The sequence below is a fragment of the Petromyzon marinus genome, chromosome 7 (assembly GCF_048934315.1).
Source record: "Petromyzon marinus isolate PM22_M1 ecotype Great Lakes invasive population chromosome 7, UKy_Petmar_22M1.pri1.0, whole genome shotgun sequence".
Classification (NCBI taxonomy): Eukaryota; Metazoa; Chordata; class Hyperoartia; order Petromyzontiformes; family Petromyzontidae; genus Petromyzon; species Petromyzon marinus.
The window spans coordinates 9,008,307-9,034,811 of NC_133673.1; the positions used below are offsets into that span (position 1 = coordinate 9,008,307).

At 42.4% G+C, this 26,505-nt stretch overlaps 2 protein-coding genes across 3 annotated transcripts in view; both read left to right on the forward strand.

The window, feature by feature from the left end:
• The window catches only part of LOC116939926 (uncharacterized), a 71,294-nt gene extending 54,584 nt beyond the window's left edge, over positions 1-16,710 (forward strand). For both annotated transcript variants that reach the window (XM_076065332.1, XM_076065333.1), the window contains 28 exons: positions 34-212; positions 345-414; positions 582-673; positions 776-1,209; positions 1,384-1,549; positions 1,913-2,166; positions 2,286-2,469; positions 2,608-2,833; positions 3,109-3,287; positions 3,420-3,489; positions 3,656-3,747; positions 3,850-4,248; positions 4,406-4,450; positions 4,792-5,012; positions 5,192-5,369; positions 5,984-6,237; positions 6,912-7,095; positions 8,518-8,749; positions 9,576-9,757; positions 10,224-10,293; positions 10,536-10,636; positions 11,035-11,066; positions 11,356-11,533; positions 12,491-12,534; positions 12,737-12,865; positions 13,182-13,224; positions 13,481-13,598; positions 15,157-16,710. In XM_076065332.1, the coding sequence (XP_075921447.1) occupies positions 34-212; positions 345-414; positions 582-673; positions 776-1,209; positions 1,384-1,549; positions 1,913-2,166; positions 2,286-2,469; positions 2,608-2,833; positions 3,109-3,287; positions 3,420-3,489; positions 3,656-3,747; positions 3,850-4,248; positions 4,406-4,450; positions 4,792-5,012; positions 5,192-5,369; positions 5,984-6,237; positions 6,912-7,095; positions 8,518-8,749; positions 9,576-9,757; positions 10,224-10,293; positions 10,536-10,636; positions 11,035-11,066; positions 11,356-11,533; positions 12,491-12,534; positions 12,737-12,865; positions 13,182-13,224; positions 13,481-13,598; positions 15,157-15,310 (4,510 nt within the window). In that variant the 3' untranslated portion in view covers positions 15,311-16,710. The remainder of the gene's footprint in view (positions 1-33; positions 213-344; positions 415-581; positions 674-775; positions 1,210-1,383; positions 1,550-1,912; positions 2,167-2,285; positions 2,470-2,607; positions 2,834-3,108; positions 3,288-3,419; positions 3,490-3,655; positions 3,748-3,849; positions 4,249-4,405; positions 4,451-4,791; positions 5,013-5,191; positions 5,370-5,983; positions 6,238-6,911; positions 7,096-8,517; positions 8,750-9,575; positions 9,758-10,223; positions 10,294-10,535; positions 10,637-11,034; positions 11,067-11,355; positions 11,534-12,490; positions 12,535-12,736; positions 12,866-13,181; positions 13,225-13,480; positions 13,599-15,156) is intronic.
• A 1,528-nt stretch (positions 16,711-18,238) lies between these two features.
• Positions 18,239-26,505, forward strand: part of LOC116939927 (mucin-5B-like) — a 32,652-nt gene continuing 24,385 nt past the window's right edge. Inside the window, exons 1-11 of the mRNA XM_032948986.2 lie at positions 18,239-18,344; positions 19,470-19,526; positions 20,566-20,794; positions 21,060-21,174; positions 21,291-21,375; positions 21,555-21,643; positions 21,862-22,063; positions 22,378-22,500; positions 23,134-23,251; positions 23,416-23,554; positions 24,340-24,435. Coding sequence (XP_032804877.2) covers positions 18,269-18,344; positions 19,470-19,526; positions 20,566-20,794; positions 21,060-21,174; positions 21,291-21,375; positions 21,555-21,643; positions 21,862-22,063; positions 22,378-22,500; positions 23,134-23,251; positions 23,416-23,554; positions 24,340-24,435 — 1,329 coding nt within the window. The 5' untranslated portion in view covers positions 18,239-18,268. The remainder of the gene's footprint in view (positions 18,345-19,469; positions 19,527-20,565; positions 20,795-21,059; positions 21,175-21,290; positions 21,376-21,554; positions 21,644-21,861; positions 22,064-22,377; positions 22,501-23,133; positions 23,252-23,415; positions 23,555-24,339; positions 24,436-26,505) is intronic.

Below are 26,505 nucleotides of genomic sequence, written 5' to 3' on the forward strand. Positions count from 1 at the left end.
ATCAGTCACTATCCACTTATTGTGTCTCTCCAGGGAGTTCTCTGCTTGCTTAGAAGTGACCAGTCTATTGAGCTACATAGAGACGTGCAAGTTCGACCAGTGCAGAGTGAACTCCACTCCAGCTGGGTGCCCCAGCATACAATCAGCAGCAGATGACTGTGCCATGCTGGGCTATTACGTGGACTGGAGGAAAGCCACCGAAGGAGGCTGTGGTAAGAAACACCAGGACTCTCATGCACCCTTGCCCACGTCATTATTAATAAGGACTCTTACATGGTACATCTATACACTGCATCATGTATGAGGATGACTGACAGCATGTAATCGAATGGTTGGGTTCACAGACTTCGAGTGTCCTGTTGGAATGGAGTACAAGCCTGCAGGACCCAAACTGGTGGCATCCTGCAGTTCTGGGTAATGTGTGTTCCTATGAACAACCAGACAATGAAACATACAAAAGCTTTATGATCTTATCTTAATTTCTGTCAAGTGTAATGTGAATGCGTAAAATACTTGTAAAATATGGAATTGTCAACATATGTTACGAATTGCATGTAAATGTCTATGTTTGTGCAATGCAGTGGCAGCGTTGAAATGACCAACGAACTCCGTGAAGGCTGCTTCTGTCCAGAAGGAACAATGATCTGTGACCATGCTTGCGTCCCACTACCAAGTAAGATCAATGATCTAGTTATCTTAACTATTGTCACTAAATAACACATTTTGCTATCGTCAGTATTTGGAAAATAACGCGAAATATTTATTTATTTTCCAGCTTCAACAACACCTCCATCGACTACGCAAGAAAGTACAACCTTTACCACGGGAAAACCATCAACCACTGAAGTGACAACACCAGCTGTAACCATAACCGTCCACGAACCAATTACTACAGTTGTGCTAACTACCACAACTCTGTCTACTGCTGGATCAACACCTGGCCAATCAACTGCACCCCAGTCACAAACAACATCTCCTTATGTTGAACAAACGACCACAACCCTGCAAAGTGGTGGGACACCAGTACAAACAACGATTTCAGAGCCACACCAATCTACCTCATCTGGTGAAACATCAACGGCTCCTTTATCCACCACAGCCTTCATATCCTCAGCCATATCTCTTGGGTCGTTGCCCACAACACCTGAAACAACTGCAGTGTCTACAACAGTCGACAAAGCATGTCGCTCTGTAAATCCACCACGTCAAGTAAGTGAATATTCTTAATGCCTTCATCTCGTGTAGTTTCCATGACTTGACACTATGATTAATGCATGAAATACAAGATGCTACCATGTCATGAAAGCCATGTTATTATTTTTATTTTCACATGCTAAGAATTTGAATCAAGTTCCTCACACCGATTATCCTTCATCTTTGCAGTTCATGGAATCGTGGAAGGTTGACAACTGCACGATCGCCACCTGCAATGGAGGGGACAACATCTCCTACTCCACCAAAAAGTGCAGAGTCTCCACGAAACCCAAGTGCCGCAACGCAAAGATGGTGTACGATGCTGATGGCTGTTGCTACACCTGGAAGTGCTTCTGTGAGTATCTTTCTCGCTTTCTAAAACATACTGAATGGATTGAAACGTTATGATGGTCTCGAAACACAACAATGGTTATGGATACTTTACGATCTGAATATCGTTAGTAAGCTTCGCGATTTTTTGCTGCATTAAGTTAATTGCTTAAACATTCCTGTAATTAAAACTTGCCTTTCTAAAAAAATATATCATACCGTTTATTAATTGACATTTTGAGATGGCATAGTGAACTGGAATTTACAATGCTGTGAAATATGATGAATGGATGATTAGGAATGTTGCCATGATTTAATTTATATTCATTTGTTTTGATAGTAGAATGTGTTCCAGTGCAGTGATGATTTGTGTTTCTTCTGCCCAAAGGCAACTGCAAGGGATGGGGAGATCCCCACATCCGCACCTTCGACCAAGTTCTGTACGCATTCCTGGAAGACTGCACATACACCCTGGTGGAGGAGAAGGTTAACCGCCACCATCTCTCAATCATCACCGACAATTTCCAATTCTTCCCTGGAACCCCAGCCTCCTTCCCCAGGGGCATCACTGTCAACTATAACGGCAACTCCGTCAACATGAGCATCCCAGCCATTGTCAGGAAAAAGCAGAGCATCATCACGGTAAACATCACCGCTATTTTTTTTCGCAACCTAAGTATGTAAAAGGAAGAGCAAAATAATACATCTGCGATGCCTATGTTTGGACAATGCTAATTGATTGCACTTTTGAATTTATCCAGGTTCTCTACAACAATGAGCTGGTAAAACTACCATTTTCATCAGACGGGATTGAGATTACATCCACGGATGTTATTGTGACGGTGCACATCCCTGCAATCTACTCAACGATCGTCTTCACTGGCCAGATGTATTATATCGATCTTCCATATGAGCTCTTTGGTGACAACACCCAGGGACAGTGTGGTAAGCGAACTCATTCAATTTGACAGGTTGCATGTCTACAACATTATTGAAATGCATCATAATGTTTTTTCCTAAAGTCACTTGGAAATTGTCTATCAACGGATCCACACTCAAAGCCCCATTATTTTCGCATTTCAGGAACGTGCAACAACCAGGGCAGTGATGACTGCGTGCGCAAGAGTGGGAAGTCAGAAGCATCTGATTGCTGCCACGTCACTGCCAAGGAGTGGATGGTGGCCGATCCCAGCAAGCCACACTGCAAATCACCAGGGCCATCGGGCAGCGTGCCTTGCCAGACTCCCACTCCAACCCCTACAACCCCTTGTGTATTCGACCACGAACTGTGCAAGGCCATCGATAAGACGTACGTTCCCTCAACCTTAACTAGGATTATGTTCAAATAACAGACATCATTTTCACAATTGCAACGTACTTTTTCATATTATATCTGACATCCTATCCTTTCGTAATGTGAAACATTTAAGAAAATTGCTTGATTGGTGTACCGTTCGTTTTTCACTGAAGATTAAATATTGGAGGATTGGCTGTAGAGGCATTAATTTTTTAGACAATATTTCCACTGTATATATGGTATTGTACTTTCAAATCAGTCACTATCCACTTATTGTGTCTCTCCAGGGAGTTCTCTGCTTGCTTAGAAGTGACCAGTCTATTGAGCTACATAGAGACGTGCAAGTTCGACCAGTGCAGAGTGAACTCCACTCCAGCTGGGTGCCCCAGCATACAATCAGCAGCAGATGACTGTGCCATGCTGGGCTATTACGTGGACTGGAGGAAAGCCACCGAAGGAGGCTGTGGTAAGAAACACCAGGACTCTCATGGACCCTTGCCCACGTCATTATTAATAAGGACTCTTACATGGTACATCTATACACTGCATCATGTATGAGGATGACTGACAGCATGTAATCGAATGGTTGGGTTCACAGACTTCGAGTGTCCTGTTGGAATGGAGTACAAGCCTGCAGGACCCAAACTGGTGGCATCCTGCAGTTCTGGGTAATGTGTGTTCCTATGAACAACCAGACAATGAAACATACAAAAGCTTTATGATCTCATCTTCATTTCTGTCAAGTGTAATGTGAATGTGTAAAATACTTGGTAATATGGAATTGTCAACATATGTTACGAATTTCATGTAAATGTCTATGTTTGTGCAATGCAGTGGCAGCGTTGAAATGACCAGCGAACTCCGTGAAGGCTGCTTCTGTCCAGAAGGAACAATGATCTGTGACCATGCTTGCGTCCCACTACCAAGTAAGATCACTGATATAGTTATCTTAACTATTGTCACTAAATAACACATTTTGCTATCGTCACTATTTGGAAAATAACGTGAAATATTTATTTATTTTCCAGCTTCAACAACACCTCCATCTACTACGCAAAAAAGTACAACCACTGTTACCTTTACCACGGGAAAACCATCAACCACTGAAGTGACAACACCAGCTGTAACCACAACCGTCCACAAACCAATTACTACAGTTGTGCTAACTACCACAACTCTGTCTTCTGGTGGATCAACACCTGGCCAATCAAAATCCTCTGCTTCTGCATTCACATCCCCAACCATATCTCATAGACCTGTGTCGACAACACCCCCTAAGATAACCAAAGCATCGACTACAAACGCGACTTCCACGGTTGCTCTGACTACTCGCTCACATGTAGAACCAACAATCAAACCTTTAACTCTTCAAACGGTTCAAGCAACCCGGCCCCTCTCCACATCCACATTCAACACATCTTCCTCTGGTATGCTTAATTGCTTTATCCACTACTTGTGCTTATGTGTTTTGGTGGAGAATATTACATTAGGGTGTATCATTGTAACGCTGTTCACCATTCTATGCAAATAAATGGAATCACTGGGCATTTTCCAAATTACTTCGTGTGCATTGTTGTTTTACAGACGTACCTTGTGTATGCAAGATTAAAGGTTTTACAGCTAAACCAGGCAAGTTCACGATTTACTATTCTCTGTTAATGCACATGTTGCACACTCGAAATGAATCAGCTGTCATCAACATTTTTTTCTGCTTAATTTGTATTTCATTCTAATGCAAACATATGTTGGTGTTTTCATCAGTCAAGTATTTTTTCGTGTTTAGTTTGTTGTCCTTTCCCCCTCACCTCCTATTAGCACACGGTTGGCTTCGTACGGTACAATAGAAGTCCAACATACATACAACATCACTTATTGTCATTGAATATTCCTATAATTATTCATCACTATCTCTATGATATATCACTAACAGTTTTTTCCAGTGAATAATTTTAAAAAATGTTTTAATGCAGATGGAACCTTGCATGTCATAAAGGATGAAGATGGCTGGTGTTACTACATGAGCTGCTCTTCAAACTGCTTTGCGATCACCACCAGCCATAGGCGGTGTGATACTGCTTCCACCAAGACACAAAACGTAACCTCACAGCCAACAACACGTCCTCCGTCGACGAGCGTGGCTCACTCCAGCTCACAGCCATCCGGATGCTTCTACAAAGACCACCACTATAAGGCATGCACCTTGAAAATGTTAAACCTTGGGTTCACTTGTCTTGAACGTATGTTGATGAATTTTGACATTCTACAACATTACCTGCTGCACAAAAAATGTTTCTGAAAAAGTTGGGCAGAAATTACGTAAAATGCAGTGGTTTTTTTTTTGCCCATTCTGACACTTATCAACTATTGCAGGTTGGTGAAAAATGGCAAATTGACAGCTGCACCACAGGAACCTGCCGTAGTGGGAACCAAGTCATGACAGAACCGGTCGTCTGCCTTAACCCACCCATGCCCAAGTGCAGGAACCCCACCACAAAGCCGGTGAAAGTGTACGATAACAACGGCTGCTGCTACACCTGGAAATGCAACTGTGAGCACTGGCGTCCAGCTGTACACCTCCACTTCTCAGATAACACAGTACAATGATGTACGTCTCACTCACAAGTTACTGCAGTATAGGTGAAAAATTAATAAGGTTGCATTGGTGAACATCTACAGAATTTGAGAGTCGCACCGTGCACAAATTGGTCACTAGACTAAAATAATAAAATATAAACTTGCTTTAAACACGGAAAACGAGAAGTGAATTCACGCGAGATTAAGAATCCATCACTGCGTGTGAAAAACGTCACACCTTCCAAACATACCATGCTCATTGTGAACGGTTTGTTGGTCAGAACGTATATATTCCAGGAGGATATGCGACATTTTACTGGAATGATAATAATTTAGATAGCCTCCACATACTACGAACAGTTCAGGATCTTACTTAGCTGAACAATAACTGCCACATGCAAATGAAACAAGAATTACGGGGACAAAAACCCCACATATGGAGCAACCCACACACAAGGCAGCTCAACCACTGTGATCATATACACATTGTCAATTGTGTTGTGATGTGTAATTGTCTATAGTTTATGCAGTTTTAAATCATGGATGAAATCATGCATCATAACGCTGCTTGTATGTGTCCAAACATAGGTCAGTGCCAAGGATGGGGAGACCCCCACTACCGTACCTTTGATGGTCAGAAATACACTTTCCTGGAGGACTGCACTTACACCTTGGTGGAGGAGAAGATCAATAAGTATGCATTTTCAGTGCTGGTCGACAATTACTACTTCTACAAACAAACTCCAGCGTCCTTTGTAAGAGGCATCACCGTCAACTACAATGGGAATTCTGCAAACATAAGCCTCCCGGCTGCCAAGGGCAGGCAGACTGTTATTAACAAGGTAAATTTCCCACATACACGTCTAAAGAGGTGTCCAGGTCCCCTGCCAAAACTATTGGAAATGAATGTACCCTTGATAGACATTTCAATCGTAAAATATTTCAGCTGTTTTAATTTAGGAGGGTAGATATTTGCAAAGGAAATGGGTTACCACTAGCTTTCAGATTCATTTTAATGAAAAATTATTCCAATTTACAATTGGTGGAGGAGTGTTACACTGATTATCGCGCTGCGCTATGAACCTGACCATCCAAGTGTTATTCCTGATTACGGCTAACATCAGTGGCAAGTGATATCAGAACCGGTTCTGCACTTCCCCCCACCATCTCCCCATCACCTTCACCGAACGTACTGACATCACGGCATGGTGAAGTATGGCCAAAATCTACAATGACTAACATGGTGTGCGGAGGCCTTCATCCATTCATGGATTGAGAATGGCTGTCATTTTTTCGTCATGTAATGTACAGCCCTTTGTCTATCCACTGCCAGTTGAAAGACTCCTCATACCATGTCGGTTGTGGGGGTAGGAGTGTATCAGATATCACTCGCCACTGATATTAGCCTGTGCTGGGAATCGAACTCTGGTCACTGGGTATATAGCACAACTTTGTATTTTAAATGAGTATCTTCACAGTTGTCACACCTGCTAAAACTGCCCTGTGGTATTTGCAGGTGATCTTCAATGGGCAGGCAGTTGCCTTTCCATTTGTGGGAAAGGGTTTTGTCATCACGAATCACGAGACACAAATATTGGTGGAGATCCCTGCCATCGGTGCCTCGGTCTCCTTCACGGGCATGATGTTCACAGTGGATCTACCCTACAGCCTCTTTGGCAACAACACCCAAGGACAGTGTGGTATGTGTGTTTGTATTTGCAAGATTTTGAACGCCCAAACCTTATTTTATTTCTTTTTGACATGCATGCATGCATGTCTGAATATATGACAGAACTTGGCCAGATTCGCTGCTGTGTCTCGTCATCTGATGTATGTCAACACTCAAGTTATTCATCTTAGCAATCTCTTCACAGGTAGAATGGATGCTGCGTTGCCCCTGAGAACACACAGTACTGAGAACACCTGATGGGTATCAAATTTACAAGTGACACATTATTATCTATTGCTGTGCCATTTTTGTAATTTAATCCACTGAGGGTGTAGACCTTTAAAGATTAATGTTGAATTCGTACACTTTTATTTTAACTAAAGTATGCACCGTCCTATTCATTTGTGGACATCGTAATAAAGTGACAAGGGGTTTGTTTCACCCTGCCGAAAAAGAAAATAAACATCATTGTGGGCCATCTTCCCATGGGCCAGCTGCAGATATGTTAAAACGCTAAAGTGGTTTTGAATTTCTGAACTCTGTCAGCTATAAAACCCTGCCGCGTTGCCGAGGTTTTATGCCAGACCTCTCTTCAAACGTGGGACCCTTTCAGCACAGGATAGCAAAATTACATAAAGTTATACAAAGTGTATTATATGCTTATTATTGTGGGTCATAAATACGAACAAGGTGTGTTTCTGGTGAGGCTCTGCAAGGAGCTGTTGTAACATGCACAATTGAAATAATATTAAAGTGTTACATGTTGAAACAGCTTCTCATCCAATTATTATTAGGAAAATAAACAGGGCCTCCACAGTACAAGTAATGTGTCAGTAACATTCTTATGGTCTCATGTGACCATTGGTTAACAACATTTGAATTATTAAATTCGTAACATGTCTGTAAGATGTTCAACTGCCCCCTGCACCTGAAATAAGGAGTCGACATCTATTGAGATTGATGACCGCCTGCACTAGCTATACGTACGTATGTTGAACTTCTTTCGCACCGTATGTAGCCAACCGTGCTAATCGGAGGTGCGGGGGAAGGACAGAAACTAAACACAAAAAGCAGTTCTAAATAAATTAGTTTTCAATCGAGATTTAAAAGTGCATAGCTCCAATGGCGTCCTAATATCGGAAGGAAGAGCGTTCCAGACGGCCGCAGAAGTGCATCTGACCGTCTTTGTTCAATGTCCAGTCAAAAGCCACTGCTGTCAGGATGTCCGGAGTTCGCGTGATGGTTTACGCTCCTTGACGAGCTCAGCAAGGTGTCGTGGTTCATTTGTGGCAAGCGCTCTGTGTGCGGCGAGTGCGACCTCGTAACGTATTCGTTCGGCCACCGAAAGCCAACGCGGCTCGGCGATCACGGACACGGTCGCACCTCGCTGCGTATGGTAACACCGGAAGCAGCAAGCGGCGGCAGTAAGCCCCTGGGCTCGTGTCTCTCGCAGGCACCTGCAACAATGCCCGCGGGGACGACTGCATGCGTCAGAGCGGCGTGGTTGAGGACGCGTCGTGCTGCGCCGTCACGGCTGCCGACTGGATGGTGCCCGACGCCAGCAAGCCGCACTGCAGAGCCAAGGCACCCACCGGCCAGAAGCCCTGCCCGTCCACCACGCCCACCACGCGTCCGTACTGCACCGCTGACACCGCCACCATCTGTGACATCATCACCAGCAACAGGTGGGGGGATTTGTTGTGATGCATTGCTACTTTAGTCGTAATGACTATTTTGGATTTTATTAATGTTTAACTCTTTAATTTTACGATGTTTCTGTTGCTGTTGTTGCTGCTGCTTTTACGCTATTGTTCCTGCAAGCTTGACGTTTTAGTTTACATAGACGTGTACAACACACAAAATATTCGCTCTTAACTGATATAACCATCAAAAGTGCTGTTTGTTGCTGGCCGCTTGGTGTTTTGGGCATGCACTCAGCAACCGAGGTTCCGAGGCACAGTTGTACGTGCCACAGGCCCCCCACACACGCCCCATCCCGACACTCCTATGTTTACCACCTGATTTCAACACACGTCCAGTACAATATTCTCACTGCGGAATTTACTCTTGTGAAGAATGCTTTTCTCACAATAAAGGATTTTTTTGGGTTAGATCGCGAGAAGTATAAATGCGTCGTCAACCCTCCACCACCAGACACATGCCAGTCAGGTTTGTCACGTAAACAAAACGCACAAAATTTGTTATTCTGTTCTGGCAAATCGCCCGATGATGCTGGATGTAATTACCAGCGAAACGTCGTACTCAAATTGTAAATGTTGTGGATTTACTCTCCAACACACCGGTGGGCTGAAGCAGTAAACTAATTGGCGCGTTTTTGTTTACGTGACAAACCTTACTGGCTGCGTCGGGTGGTGGAGGGTTGACGACGCATTTATGCTTCACGCGACCTAACCCAAAAGCCCTCATTATGAACAATATTGCTCGTAATATGAGTCGCGAAAGCCTTCTGCGCGTTAATGCTTCTCTCGCTCCCCGCCGCGTTCTTCGCAGGGCGTTTGCCGGGTGCGCCGAAGCGACGGACTTGAGCGAGTTCTTCGACTCGTGCGTCTACGACACGTGCGCCGTGCCAACGGCCCTCGAGGTCGGTTGTGCCAGCCTGCAGGTGGCCGCGGAGCAGTGCGCGGCCCTCGGCTTCTACGTCGACTGGAGAAGCCTCACGCGTGGAATGTGCCGTACGTCGCTTCCCTGAGCTCCGCCAAGTGGCACTGACAGTGTGTGTCGGTCCCCTTTGCTCTAACAATGAATAATGATCATTTAGCTGAGGCTGGTTGCAATTAGCGGCGAAGCTCCATACTCGAATTGTAAATGTTCTGTTTACGTGACAACCCTCACTAATTGGCTGCGTCTGGTGGTGGCGGGTTTAACGACACATCTATATTTACGCGATCTAACAAAACAAAAAACCTCTTATGGCTGCGGGAGTTTCACAGTAGAGAGCGATGTTGCCACGTGTAATCCCGATTAAAGTATTTTCAAGTATTGTTTTTGTTCTAATTTGGACCACGACAGTAGCACACAATGGCCTACTCTTTCTGCAATTATTTCATGTAATCCTTAACGTCCACTGTGAAGATTGTAATGCAGATGACTTGTTTTTAAATACCTTTAACCATTTTTATATTGTCTTATTTTATTTAGAATACAACTGCTCATCTGGATTTGAGTACCAACCCATAGGGCCTAAAGAACAGCTCAGCTGTGATTACAGGTATATATATATTTTATATAGATGCTGCATAATACATTACATTGTATCCATTGAAGCACCTGCTATAGTTATTATTTATTGTCGCAAATCATAACCAAACTGTAATACCGATACAAGGCTTAATGATGTGTAATACACATTTATGTAATAAGCTCATAGCACATGTATTGATATGAAATCTGAATGAATATGCTTGATCTTTGAACATGTTTTAATACCATTGTACTTTACACATTGTTCAGTGGCGCAACAATCCAGACTTCCATTTTAGAAGAGGGCTGCTTCTGCCCCAAGGGAATGAAAATGTTCAACTCACAAGCACAAACCTGCGTGGTGGAGTGTGGTAAGTGGGCATTTGTCCGTACAGGTGCCACACCTAGGGACAGACTGTCCTTAGCAGTGCAACGTAACGTTCCCTGCCAGAACCTTATGTACAAGAAGTGCTGACGGTATCCGTGAAACGCAATGAATACCACGTCATCAGTGACGCATGTTTGTACAAACACCTCGATTTATTACATCTGCATTTGGTCAACCACCGTGGAGAAAGAGCGATGAGATTAGTTCATCGACAGGAGTGAGATAACATTACAGTCGCATCGTACGACTGAAGGAAGGTGACTGTGGGGAGGCCTTCACCCAGCAGAGGATTGACAACGGTTGATAATGATGGTGTATGTGTGTAAATATTGCGCGGTATTTATAATTCACGTGTTTGTTTTTTTGTGTTCTCTCTCATAGGTTGCATGGGGCCACAAGGAAAACCTGTGATGGTATTTGATAATAATAATGATGCATGTAGAAATAACATCACGATGACGCTAAATATCAATACAATTCACATTACAGCTCGCCTATCTTTAAAGCATGCAAATTGTTACACGAAAAAAATGCCATTGGGTTAAATGCTACTACATACATACAAGCATTTTTAAAGTTTGTGCAGACACATCATTCAACATTGAAGAACAACTCAAGTTGTTTCAGAGCTTGTGAAACGCCCATCACGAATTGCGGACACCGAGCCTTAAATGACGAAATGCTTATGCTCACGCTTTTCAGTTCGGAAACAGCTGGCAGAGTGACTGCAAGGAGTGCGTCTGTGACAAGGCGAGCGCCAGCGTCCGGTGTGCACCTAACAAATGCCCCGAAAATCCCGAGCACAGCTGCAAGCCCTGGGAAAGGCAGGAGCTCGTGACGGTTGACACACAGCCCTCGTGCTGCCCCATCTACGCGTGCGGTAAGCAGATTTCTTGCGCGGCAAAGACTCGCTATTCTTCAGATTGAATTGTCCGCGTTATCCATGAGCACGCGAGTCGCTTTGACCACCACCCCACCCCCACCGTGGTGGCTTCTGCCTCATCTCCACGATTGCTGGAGACGAGGCTTCGCTGGCAACAGTTCTGCCTCAGTAGCAATGCGCTGCCTATCTGCCACATCCTGCATGGATCAAGAGACTGCGTGGACTTTGGACCCTCCTCGCTACCTCCTTGGCATGACCCAGGGGGTGTGGGTTAAAAACTTTTGTTTTTTGCTTCGCTAAAGTGACTTCTTTCATAGGTTAAACTTAAATATGGTTTAAGGTTTGAAAACTTTCAAGTCATTGAATATTTTGCACTCTTTCGCAATGTGTTTTCAACGCAAACCCAAGCTAGCAATGTAAAGTGGGTGAGCGTTGTTATTATGGGCGTGAGCCCCTTGCTTCGGCGTTGGCCCTGTGACGTCACGGCTGCTTGACGTGGCTGAGAAGCACGTCTGCCATGGGAATGTGGGCTCTTGAGCGCAGCCTGCTTCAGGAACTGATGCCAGCAGAGTTCCTAGGAGCTGCGGAGCTTGTGGATGGGATGCGTCGGAGATAACATGCTGTCCAAATACGGACACCTACATGTGCTCGAATGAAAACCAGCACGGACAGCTGCATTGGCCAATCAAGAGCAGGTGTGGTTGTTCGGGTGTGGAGTATTGCCATTGCAGGGTACCAGAATGTGGTAGGGAGGTGGGAAAAATGGCCCATGTCTGGATAGATGAGGCAAACTTGCGTGATGTGTGATGGTGTTTCTAATTCTATTTAAATGAACGCTCAGTACATCTAAAATACAAAACACTGTAAAATAGGGATAATTTTTTGTCAACGTTTTAATAAATAATAGTTAGCAAAGTTCTATCAGCGCTAACATTTGTTTAACTCTCTTTTCAGTGCCACGCAAAGACATATGCTTGTATAAAGAGGAAATGTATCAGGTATGTGTGACAAGCATTTCAGTATACGTATATACACTCGTTAAACAGCATCTGAGGACATGTTTGTGATACATCTGTTAGACCATTTCATCTTGCATCGTCCATATTTACACTTGGAGCTAGTTTACATATGACAAACTGTGACTTTGTGTCCATACAGTTTTTTTGTAAAAGCCACATTGATCTTTCCCCTTTTATGCAGATTGGACAAACGTGGAACAAACCAGGAAACAACTGCACGCAATTTATCTGTACCAGCATCAATGAGCTCGCAGTGGTGGAAGAAAAAACGATTGTCTGCAAAGAGTTTGACATCACCAATTGCATCAAGGTAGGTGCCAGACTGCCTGAGTGATCACAGCTTTTAGGCACGTCACATCATTTGTTTACCAGACGTGAGTTCACTTATTTCAACATCCATTTTGTTCTGCTGTGAATATAGAATGCTAAGGTATTCTGGTTCCCCCACCCCACCCACCTTCTGAATAAATTTAAATTTCACGATAATTTTCTAAAATATTTTAAAGTTTTCTTTGTAATAATAATTTAGTCGATATTGGTGAGCTAAAAACGTAATTTTAAAGTTGTTTTTAGTTTGTAGGTTGAAATATATGAATTGTTAAGTGAAGTACTGATTGTGCTTGCAGGACACAGTGACAACCGATGAATATGGATGCTGTAAGACCTGCTGTAAGTGCCATCATTTGCACTGTATGACTGCCACAGTGAAACATGTTCATAACACGATATGCCACAGTATTGCACGTGCGTGTAACTAGCAATTTTGTGGATTGCCAAATTCCTCAGTTTCATCAAACACGATAACATTTCCCACAAACGTTTTCCATATCAATTGTTAAAATCAGCCAATCACCACTGAACATCATTTGTCAAGACTTCACAAATTAATACCGGAATTGCTGACATTTGTTTTGTTTCCTAACAGCTATTCCAAAGTTAGCATGCCGTATCTTTGAGATGGATGCAACTGTGAGCCGTCCCAGGTGTGAGCCGAAGAATATCACCCTCTCCACCTGCGAGGGAACGTGCGCATCACGGACATAGTGAGTACCTGCCTTCATAGGTTCTGCTTTGCAATTAACCCAGGGAGCAGGAGTCGGCAACCGGTCAAAGAAGCAGAGAAAAATGTTCTTTTTTTTGTCTTTGAGAAAAATATTTCGAGAGCCGCATCAAGCTCAGAGCTACTCGTGCACATACAAAACACGTAGCAGGTATAACACAGGTTTTTTTTATTTATTGGGGGGGGGGTTAGATCGTGTAAATATATAAATGTCTTTAAACCCGCCACCACCCGACACAGCCAATTAGTAAGGTTTGTCACGTCAACAGAACGTGCCAATTATTTACGAGTACAGCAACACCGGTGTGTTGGAGAGCAAAGCCACAACATTTACAATCTTGAGTACGACGTTTCACCAGTAACTACAACCGGCCGCTAGGGGGCAGCCGAAGATCCGCAAACGGCTCCGGAGCCGTATGTTGCCGACCCGTGCCCCAGGCTAACGTAAGATGCGCAGACTTACATAGGGCCCAAATATACCTACATATTAACCTCGAAAACATACACTCTTATTGTAAACATTTAATCTACAGACTTATATAGTGTGTATAAAGGTGATTGATAGAGAAACCATAGATTTTCATTAGACCTATAGATTTGCATTGACCCATTATCATCGTGTCACTGGGAACAATCAACGCCCTCTTTATTCTGCCAAGTGAATGGCGAAATAAAAGAACCTAGAATTTTATGAGCGCATGTAAATAATAGGACCATCAATAGGTGGCTGGTTGGCTGGAATTCAAGCAGCTGTCCGTGATTAAAAAGGGTTCTTAAAAGTGTCGTCAGTTGATGTTCTCAGCCTTGTCACCAAAAAAACCCCCATCGTATTAAATTTGGTATTGCTATTCATTTGACATATTCCAGCTGTTTGAGAATTAAAATTGTCAGATTGACTGTCATGTGACAAAAACATTTCTCTCCGTAGCAGGTCAGGTGGGAAAGTGTTGCCCCTTAGTGTGGATGAGGTCACATGAAGAGATTTTAGTAACAGTCCTATGATATCTGCTGCATTCAACCGTTCTCTAACACGAAGTGATGCAGTGCTGTGTGAGATTTACAATTTGAATTATTTGTCTCATGACATGACCCTGGTGGCATAATCAGTATTTAAAGTTACGGGGAAAAGACCAAAAAATAATGACACCATCTCTTCAATTTGGACTACATTTGACCACAATCTTTAATTGTGTGTACTGTTATCTTCCAATTTGTGTATTAGATTTAAATCTAATTATGCTGCGTAATAAAATTCCAAGTTATAAAAGTTACTGAAATGTGTCTTGCTAAAGACAGGGATTTCCAAATTCCATTTCTTGTGAGTTGCCATGGTCTGCCCTCTTCAATGTTTACCAATACAATTCTCTGTTCAAATACAAATAAAATCAGCAAATGTGGTTTAAACAAAATAGAGCACAAATACATATTGTCTACTGTTTACTTGGTTTGTTACGCTATTACAGTGACATTGTTGACATTTCTACATACGGTAGAGACTGGATCTGGACATATTGTATTAAAAAACCTATCCCTTTCTACAGCTTCGACACGAAAACCATGAACATGGCATCCACGTGTGACTGCTGCAAGCCCCAAGCGACGGAGGAACGCACGGCTGTGCTGGATTGCAAAGGCGTTAAAACACCCATTCAGTACACGTACATTAAATCGTGTGAGTGCAAGCTCTGCAAATAGCCATGCAGGAAAGAACATGACAATGAAGACCGTACTCTATTCATGAAATATGAATACGTGTTATCCAATGTAGTATCTTTACTATGCATAATACTTCAATAAGCAGTTCTATATTCATTCACTATATATTCATTAGCTCTATATTGTATGTCAACACACAAGCCTATCTGATTATATTTTATATATGTAATCTTAATCCCAATGATGTTGATCAAATATGAAACGTGCCTTTCTAATTACGGTTTATGATACAATACTGTACAATTTCAATACTACAATTAGAATTTATATTGTGTCTAAATACAACTACATCACAAGATGTTGTGATGTTTCCATGATTACAAAAAAAAGATTTGCAATGGAACTTGACAGTACAACTTCAGAGTCTCATGGAAATGTAAGGCCAATAACCAAATAGGGTTGCCACATTTTCCACAGACTGAGCTCAGACATTTCTCAGTCCACCTAGGTCTATACAAACTATGCAGTATAGTGTAATAAAGTGCAACACAATGCCACCAGATCTTGGTACAAATAAATTCCTGCCGCCCATAGATTCAAATTCTCTGACTATCCGGGTCAAACGTGGACCAGGTGGTAATGCCACTCCCAAGTGAGGTCAACATTTATGCGTACCCCATGTACATTAATCAAAATTGACTGATTTAATCTAATGCAGTTTCACAAACCCCAGGTCATGGTCCTTTCATTTGAAGGATGCCACGTTTTGTTTGGGCGTGACACTGTAGAAATAAGGGAATTAACTCATCACTACAGATGTGGGGAAATAAACCGAGTCGCTGGCACTACTGCAGATCATAGGTCAGATTTTCATATGATTACAGATCTTCCTTTGCGCGTACTCATAAGTGGTCCTTTCCAATTCCTACTTGGGGATACTTTTTTTGTTTCAATGAAGAGTTAGCATTAGATTTAGGGGTTGTAGTTTCAGGTTAGGGACATTTGCCAAAGACAGCTTTTCTTGTGTTGAGTCTGCAGGAAGAGGAGTCAGAAGTGTATCTTTTTTTGAATGTTTTACATGGCAATGACGGTACGCCTTTTGGCGTTATCTGGTCGAGCACCAATTGGGTCGAGGCTCAAAAGAAAGCCGTCCCTTGGTGTGGACCAATCAGTTTCAAGGACAATGCATATATTATCATAGTATGTTTTTTGTTTGCATTTTGAATGCAGGTATTGTGGTTAATGCAGACATGAATCCTTGTAAAAAGGTTTCAGTTTTGTTGCCAGAAAAAAGGGGAAAAACCCTATTATTATTATAATGACAGTACATTTTACGTAAACAATTGTGAGCATAAACAACATCGTGAAAATGTAACACAAAGACAAATGTTGGTGTTCGTGCCTGCAATTCTATAAATAAAGCTGCTTATTAAGTTGTATACTTGCATTGTATTTTTTGTTTCCTTTGATTAGAAAATGTGACGCATAAATGTTGGTGTTTTTTCTGTTTTTAGACATGCATTCCAATGAATGGCATTATATGAAAAAAACTAATTGGGGCATTATCTTGATGTGAAAAGGCAAATGTTGCCTTTTTTATTGGTCAAGGACCTAAATTTTTGTTTTGAATACTCTGCCATGAAAGATTACTCAGAAGCAATCGTAATGCTGAAAGTATGTGATGTAAAGTGCAAGATATGAAACATGCTGTACAGTATTTGGCAAAATGCTATTGCATGTAATGCATAAATTTCATTTGCATTTTACTATGCATGAGAATTGACAACACAATTCAATTTAAATATGACTCAATACATCATACTTAAAATCTCGATTTAAAGCTTTCGTGACTGCAAGGATTCATATTCTTTGGTTCTTTCGGTAAAGTCACGTAGAATGAGAATAAAATAATAAATTGATAAAATAAAATAACACAATAATATTCTCACGACGTTTCGGCCACAACACAAGCGGCCTTCATCAGGTGAAGGGGATCCTTTGTGAAGTCATTCGTGACTAGACATTAACCATTCATTTATTTTAGCTTCCCAGATTCAAGCCCAGGATCTCATTGACACCAGCTCAGCATTCTCAGATGGGTCACCACTCGTGTTGTAGGCGTGGGTCTGCCAGTTGGCCAGGAGATGGCAGTGTTGAGTGTAATCCTTACTGTGGGTGGTGGGTTTTCGCTACGTACTCCCGATTTTCTCCCACATTACAAATTCCCGAAGTGGTATTTGTATTCCAATGCTGAGGAAACTATTGGTATTGCAATGATTATTAACGCACAATGGACCAAATTACCAGGAATGGGTGCCATCATGAGTCCAAGAAAAATGCAGCCTAAACTTTGTTTTTAATACATGTATTGTATCGGGTAACGTTCAATTAAAGTATTTAAGGAATGCAGTCAGAACTTTGAGGACTTGAAATTAATTTCAGCTGTGCACAGTCAGCAATACAATTAACAGCAGCAGACATTCTGCCGGCAGAAAATAAAAATCACACGCAGAATTAAAATGGGTATACAGATGCATCTCATTAAGATCGATTATTCTCCCATGAAACATGGGACGAGAATTTGCCGATTGGAATCTATGTTTTTCAATGTATGCGACTGATATGCTAGTGACACGTTACACTCAGGCTAAGGTAATGGTGAAAACCGTACAAACGACACAGCATAAAAAAAGTAGTCGACGTGCAACGTTGGGCCAACGTTTGCATGTGGTGGGAACTGTTTGAGCAATGACCCAATATCTCATGTTCACTGGATATCGATTTCCTTCCACCAATCAATATAAACGAGACTAATTTGCATAACACTAAACACTAAAGCATGCGCAAAAAATGCATGCTCATGGCCAATTCTATTGTTAGTTTTTTTTTTATAAGGCACCAGATAAGGCACAATGTCATTTCACTCTCAGGCACTGATCTAATTGGCAATTAGCAATCTGCACGCAAGCCTTTATTATAAATAGGCATGGCATATGCATGTGCCTCGTATCCCCATCCTCAATAGTGGATACGATGAAGAATTGGGCAGGGTTGTGTGCCCTGGTTTGTGCAGGTGCGTAAAGGTGCCGTGGTTTATCCAAGTGCATGAAGCTGGTCTTCGCCTGACAAAAGTTTTTTTTTAATAGAATAATTAACCCGATTTTTTAAAAATGTATCTCCGATCGGACACTAACTACTCCAACAATGTGGTTCTCGCAAAAGCTTGTATTTAATGACGTACCCATTGGAAACCGCTCACTTTTAAGCATTCCGTTTTATTAGCAAGAACCAAAGATAATGACCGTAACGTGCCGAGAGGAAGGTCTTGTCTTATAGTTTTCGGATTTGAACATCAAAGTTTTTTTTTTCCATTCAAACCAACTTTAATGCGAAATATCTGAAACCATAAGATAAAACAATGGCTCTTTCATTAATACATTTTATGGCTAACGCTCTAATACTATAAAACCTGCTATCTTGTCTTTTGAACGTTTTCTGAATGACCCACAAACATGTTTGTGGGGCACTTAAAATCTAGATTTGGGGGGGGGGGGGGGTGCTTAAAATGAAATGTATCGGCTTTTCAGATATTTTCTGTGTCCTAAAAGCTACCTAATGTACCAGATTTTCCACCTTGTTGAGAAGTACCCTAGAGGCTTTTGAGACGAGAGTTCAAGGGCTTTATATTGGTGTGTACAATTTATAAATACTTTGGTGGCTACCGCTATTTATGGAGCTAGTCTAATATTTTTAAAGACCTTCCAGTAGTTTGACTGTCTCATGCATGGTTTTAATATCGAACCTGACGCTGAAGTTTCCTTGGTGGCAACTCCTGACCTATCATTGTTTTGTGTAACTGTTTTTTAGATCATTAATTTGGGTTTAAAGAAAAAAAATCGGTCGTGTTAATCTGCAAATTGAAACAACTGCACGTGGATAATCGATTCAACTGTACTATCAAATACTTGCAACCCTGACACGTTCACTTGAGCGTATGTGGGTGGCTGGTGCCATTTTCTTGGTAATGCAGTAACGCTGATGCATGGTCCCTGCACTGGCCACCCACCTGGTCAACCCACACGTTGACATTACCATGTACTGTACACGTCTAAAGTGGCCTGGAAATTAGCTGTTGGTTAAAAATGTTTTGTACAAATAGTTGCGTGAGATGTGGTGCTTTTTTATCCACGTGACCCAGCGGCGCTTATGGTGATCACGGCAGAGCCTCCAGACCACGAGACTGTGCTTCCAAATGGTAAGTTGGCACGTGAAATGCAATGCCACAAGGTTGGATTGCATGACCTGGCAACGTTTCAAGGCTTGCCACATCTAATGATTTTGTGGCCTCTGCATGCACCTACTCCTACATACTGTATAAATTAATTGCTTTATTGAAGTCTAACTGATCCCACAATGCAGGTTATTCCAGTATGAAGTGCCTACCATTTTAAAGTAGTTATCTGTTCTATGTAAAGCGGTTTTTGCTATCGCTCAAACCAACCCTGTGAGTGCCATCTCCACGCAATCCCCTTTAGACACATTTACTGCCCAAAAAATACGCATTTTCTGAACCATATGCTCGCTACCTACTTTAAGAGTACGAGACGTCATCTATCCACGACAGTAGCGTGATCTTGCATTGAAACCCTACTCTTTGGTATGTTTATTAACTACCCCTTCCCCCAGCTGGATTCCTCGTCAAACCTGCATCACGCCACCTACCGTTCCGTTTGACATTAAAATTGGCGCCATTTGCAGTTAACACTTGGCTATGGAAATGCGTGCTCTTTTTTTATCAATGTGCCAAACTTAATTTATTCTTAAATGGGGTTTATAGACTATGCCTGTTTCTTAATTCTGTTGACTTAAAAAAAATACTTGTTGGTTCCCTTTCTGTGTCAAACCATTTCTAATGCTTCAACTTGTAGTTCCATTGTAAAGGAACATGCATTTAACAAGTTCGTTAGCTTAAACATTCACTTGTGTAACACACCAGATTTACATGGTGACAAGGTTAAGGTTGTGACACTGGGTGCCCATCTGTTACGCAGTTTTCCCATTTATCTGTACCCCGACTTCAGGATGCTAAATTATCGGTACAGAAAATGAATAACTTGGTCGCAGGCTTCACTCTTGTGTGCAGGGAAGACCCAACCAATGACCGTTTTACCCAATTCGGTTATTTTCGCTACAAAAGTGAAGGGAAGGCTATGGCTAAATTGGGATCTGATTGGAATATAAAAAAACAGTTTTCAGGTTTACTGTACGATACCGCGTATGTTTTGGTTCTTCAGAGGGTGTGTGCAGCACTTGGGGAGATGGATTTGTGAAGACCTTTGATGGATCCTTCTTTCAACTGCAGTCCAACTGCTCTTATACACTAGCCCGAGATTGCCGGTCACCATTCCAGGAGTTGAACGTTGTGATAACGCGCATCAATGGAGTCCACCTTAGCATTTTGATCCAAACCGAATCTGATATGGTGACGATATCTGATGGAATCTTATCACTTGGACAACAAAGGTGAGGAGGAGAAGTTGAAACCTTGAATGCTGCCAATGATGTATGCGGTTTGCTGTAATTGTCTTGCATTAAACATCGTGCAGTCTTTTATTCTTAACTAATTGAGCAACTGCGTTCTTTGAATTCTTCTACTAATGTCCAATGCATTTTATGCTAGTGTGTAGTCTCCTGTCGGAATAATTCACCCATGCTCTTTTGTGTACTGTACTTTAACTTTTAAAAGCTTTTGCCATGCCCTGGAGGTAACCATTTTATACTTTCCCAGCGTGGTGGTGCCTTACATCAACACTCGGCTACACATCACTCGGTTTGGGATGGGACTCAAGATCGCCCTACGCAATCCTGGTATAAAGATAATCTGGGCCCAAGACGTCTTGTTGGTATGTAGTGGATTTGTGACGGTTCTTAACCACCTTTTGTAAGTGGCACCCCTGGCATTCCTTTTTAAGATCTTTTGCTCAATTGCTGTTGTGAACTGACTGACCATGTGCCTTAGGTGGTGGTTGGCAGAGGTGCTCGTGCTGGCATGTGTGGACTTTGTGGAAACTTTGATGGTCAAAAAGAGCTGAGTGCTAATTATGGTAAACTCTCAAATATCTATTTTCATATCTACTATACGTAATGGCACTTCCATGCTCGTTGTCGAACACTGAACTTGCACTGAAAGTCGCTGTCAACTGTAGTTAATCCACTGCATGGGGGCAGCATAGCTAATGTATGTTGAAGGTTTACACTGCAAATGCAATATTTCTGTATGCAGAAAATATGGACTTGCTGGCATACGCGTACCCACAGAGACTGAACCAGGAGTGTGAGGTGAAGAGTGGCCCAGTGTGTTCTGAACCTTGGGTAAGTAGGCAAGTGTACCCTGAACCCCCCCAAATTGGGAGAATTTACATAGGTGGCTTTTAATTATACATACAGCATGGAAACTTGGTAAACCTATTGTACTTCGTAATGCAACAATCTTTTCAAACAAAGCATTGCTTTAACTTGTCCTATATATAGACCTTTTTAATGGAAGATTCTTTAAAATAGTCCCTTTATCTTGCCTTTGCCTCCCAAAGATGTGGAGCACCTGCAGTTTGGCAGTACAGCGCATGGGTCCATGTGACGTGCCTGCATCTGGCTTCGTGGCGATGTGCATGAACGAGCAGTGTCATTGCGAAAACCAAACCATGTGTGGCTGCCCCTCGCTCACCGCCTTCTCACTCGAGTGCGTCATCGGAGGTGCCACTTTGGCCTCCTGGCGGACGTCGAACCTCTGTGGTACGTAAACCTTCCTGGGGGGGGGGGGTCTATAGTGCCTTAAGATAAATAACCAGTGAAATGCAAATGATGTAATAGTATATATTAGCATCATTTCCCCCCCCACCCCGTTACGTCTCGGGCATATTTGACCTCTTAAGATGCCTATAGCATGGCCTAGTTGTATTTAAGTCTCAAACTTTGGCCTATTCAAAGGTAATGCTGCAAGAGCAAACCTGGACATGAATCTTGAAAAGCCCATATAGGATTCTGGTTTTAATATGCCATCTGCTGATTATGACTAATGCACACTGCCTTGTCTTTTGTGCCCACAGCGCCCCAGGATTGTCCTGGTGACCTTGTATACGAGGAGTGTGGCTCCACCTGCCCACAAACCTGTGCCAACCCCTTCCAGCCCATGTGCCAGGGTTGTGTACCTGGCTGTTTCTGTCCACCTGGTGAGCCATGGGCCTGCAATGTTATAATTATTATTGAATTATTATTTTTTTTACAGTGAACCGCACGTGGTTGAAGAATGGTAGACATTGGCATATGTCTCCGTTTGCCACCAGCAAGCATTTCAAAAAGTATAGCACTTTCTAATAGTTTAATTAAAAATGCTTGGGTTCATGTTCAACAGCTGATGTAAAGCGACATCTCATTTCTGTATGGTGTTCTACTTGAATTGCTGTTTAACTTTATTTCTAAAGATTTCTCCATGAAACGCTAACATGCTTTAGATTTTGGTTGCATACAAATGAATTGACTTTTAGTTTTTGCAGATGTGAACTAAATTTTATATATAACCTTGTGTAAATTCAGAAGTCTGATCTTCAACCACCCCCTTTAAACAAAAAAAATCCCTCACCACCTGGTTTGCAATAAAGCAGCACGCTCCTTCCCTGGTTGAACATGGATCCTCTTTCTTGCCATCTTTGCCTGTCTCATGATCTTGCGTACCATGTCATCTGCTTTTCTCGTCTCTTGGCTGCTCAACTGCAACCTAAAATCCTCCCATATCTAATGGACTGCATATTCTTAGCTTCTTGATTCGCTAAGTCGTAACGTTTCACCGCCTCATTGTTTTGCAGACTCTGTGCTAACCGTGAGCAATGGGACTACCTGCGTGTTCCTAAGCGACTGCAACTGCACTCTGAATGGAGACGTGTACGCCCCTGGTGCCATTTCTCAACAGGGTTGTCGAAGCTGGTGTGTTTTAAACATCCTGTTGTGGGACACCACCTAACTAGTTTTTTAAACCCAAGCACTTGCTAAGCGGGGAACACGTTTGGCATCTGGCTTGGTCTAGCGTTTTATAAAGCATTGATTGATGTGCAATACAAATTGACACAACTCGTGACATCCTATTGCAGTGTGTGCGAGACTGGCCAATGGAGCTGCAATTCCCTGCCGTGTGCCGATGGTTGTTCCCTGGAGGGTGGCTCCAACTTCATCACGTTTGACCACAAGTCGTTCAGCTTCAATGGGAACTGCTATTACTACCTTTCCATGGTACTGCTGTTTGTCGCACGTATTCTTGCTGTTGAGCATTTACACAAGGGTTAATTAGAGCAATCCTTTTCCAAAGTAACACTTCCACGTACTCATTCAAAGTAAACGCCTTCAGTTTTCACCAGCCTGAATAGACTTCCCAGGCAGTTGCTGTAGAAACATTATTTGGTATCTAATCTGAAATAATAATAAGATTTCCACCAAGTGAAACTACTAGAATTTGGCATTTGAGGTCCTAGATATTTTATGCAGTTGCAATGTGTAAAATAATACATTTGTGGAAGTTAAATTTTGGCTTAAAATATATATCCGTGATTGAGTTATAAAAAAATTGGTATTCTGAATTGGTGACCCCCCCTCCCCCCCCCCCCCCCCCCCCCCCCGGAACAAGCATGCCAAATCTCCATCTTGCACAGACTTTTAAAATCTTTATGAAATGGTCTGATTTTACATTCACCTTTTTTCCATTGTTCCTTTTGAGCTGTACCATTTTCTAAGACGTGTCTCAACGGTTTTTTCCAAGATCTTCCTTGATATGCTCACACCTCCCTCTACCTTGGTGATCAAGGATATTGTTATAACAAGCCGACCTAATCTAGCTTGTGACACTTGCAGCAGCTTCCTACATCCTTTGTAATATGTACTTTGAATTTTACATTCTTACATTAGCCCAAATATGCTGCTAATTCTTAGTGACAAGCCTGTCCATGGTGACTATTTCAGTGAAGCAAGCACTTGCACATGATTTTGTACAGTTTCTCCATGGCCTTCATTTGCTTTGCCAGAGTGCTGATTGGGTCATTGAAGTTCTACTCCGACCATGTTCGTCATTTCCAGTAGAAAGGGCTTGCTTGAAGAGTGTGACTCTGAAATCTCAATCGGTATGTACAAAAAGCTACACTTAAGTGTTCATGTTCTAGATTTAAAGCTTTCGTGACTGCAAGGATCCATACTCTTTGGTTCTATTCGGTAAAGTCACGTAAGGTAAAAAATAATAGTAATAAAACAACAAATCACGACGTTTCGGCCACAACACAAGCGGCCTTCATCAGGTGAAGGGACCAGGCTGTCTCGAGGACAGCGCTGGAGTGAAACACAGCCATGCTCAGACCGCGACCTTTAAGCTGTGTGCGAGGAAACGAGGTGCCTTGACAAAGGAATTGGCATAAAAATTAGCATTTGATTGGCCGACTTAGCATGATGAACGGTGTAGAGGTGTACATGCGGGTGAACATGCCGGTTGGTGGGAGGGGGAGTTTACCTATTGATGGTGTGAAAAGGGAAATTTTAAGAGCTGCGAAAGTTTGGGGTACCACTACTTGAAAAATATACTGTACCATTGAAAATTAATGTTTGGTTCGATTTAGAACATCTTAACAATGGTTTTTAATTTGAAACCATCTTCTCGGTTTAAATTGTCTGTTTGTATATCTGAATTGCCTCGTGATCAAATCTGATAAAACCCGTGGGTTTGCAAAGAACCTTTATCGGAGAAAATTGCATCGCTCACCCACAGCGTTGTAACAGTGATCAGCTACGGCAGAAGAATTCGTTCTGCCGTGTTTCAAATCTGATTTGTGCTCACGAATTCGGTCAGAGACATGTCGCTTCGTCTCCCCAATATAGCAATCACCGCAGGTACAACTCAATTTGTAAACCCCGGGGTACTGTAAGTCAGGAACGACATCCTTCAGATGGGATCGGGTCACGGATTTTGTGTACTGTATTGAACCGGACCAGGATCTTGTGTTTGTTTAGAATTTTGGAGATCTTTTTAGTAATGCCTGCTATATATGGTAGTGTGGTGGTTTTGACCGGAGTATCAAGTGGTTGTTTCTGTATGGAGGGAGAAACAGCTTGGCGGATGGTACGGTCAGAGTATCCATTCCTTTTGAGGGCTAGATGTACATATTTTAATTCACTGGTCAGGTGGTGTTGGTCCGAAATGCAATGAGCCCTATGGTATAAAGTTTTGAGAGTTATTTTGGGCTGGGTGGTGGTAGGAATCGGGCTTCAAGTAGGAATCTGTGTGGGTGGGTTTCCTGTAGACGGAATACCCCAATGAGCCATCAGGTCTCCTCTCAAACAGAACATCCAAGAATTGTAGCTTGCCATTTTTCTCCACTTCCATGGTGAATTTGATGGCGGGATGTCTGGAATTGATATGGTGTAGGAAAAGGTTCAGAGCTGGGAGGCCATGTGGCCAAATGACAAAAGTGTCATCTACATATCTCTTCCACACAAGGTCTGAGGGTGGAAGTCTGGATGGCGTCTTATTCAAATTTCTCCGAAAATATTGGCTATCACTGGTGACGAGGGGGATCCCATGGGGGTACCCTCATTTTGTTTGTAGAAGGAGCCATTCCAAGTAAAGTAGGTATTGTTGAGGTAGTGCCTAACCAGTGCAGGTGTATTGGGGTCTAGTCCATGTTGGACCAAATTTTTCAATTATTTCAATGGTATCGGGTACTGGGACCTTGGTGAACAAAGACCACATTGAAGCTGACAAGGATATCGGCAGGGGACAGTACAACGTCTTTGACCATAGAGACCAATTGGGCTAAGTTAAGTACTGCTGAGGCGGTCTTGCCAGTGAAAGGCAGCAAGGTATCTGACAGATAACGGGCTAGTCTATAGGTAGGGGAGTTGATCATGGATACGATGGGTTGTAGTGGGGTGCCTTTTATGAATCTTGGGAAGACCATAGAATCTAGGGGGTCTTGCAGCAGAGTTTTAGGGAAGGACGTTTAGTTGGGTCGATTAGGGAGGTCGAACTTGTGATTTTTGTTGGTTTTTATCGCTAGGCTATTGATACTACGGTCAAAACCATCACACTACCATATATAGCAGGCATTACTAAAAAGATTTCCAAAATTCTAAACAAACACAAGATCCAGGTCTGGTTCAATACAGTACACAAAATTCATGATCTGATCCCATCCGTGAAGAAT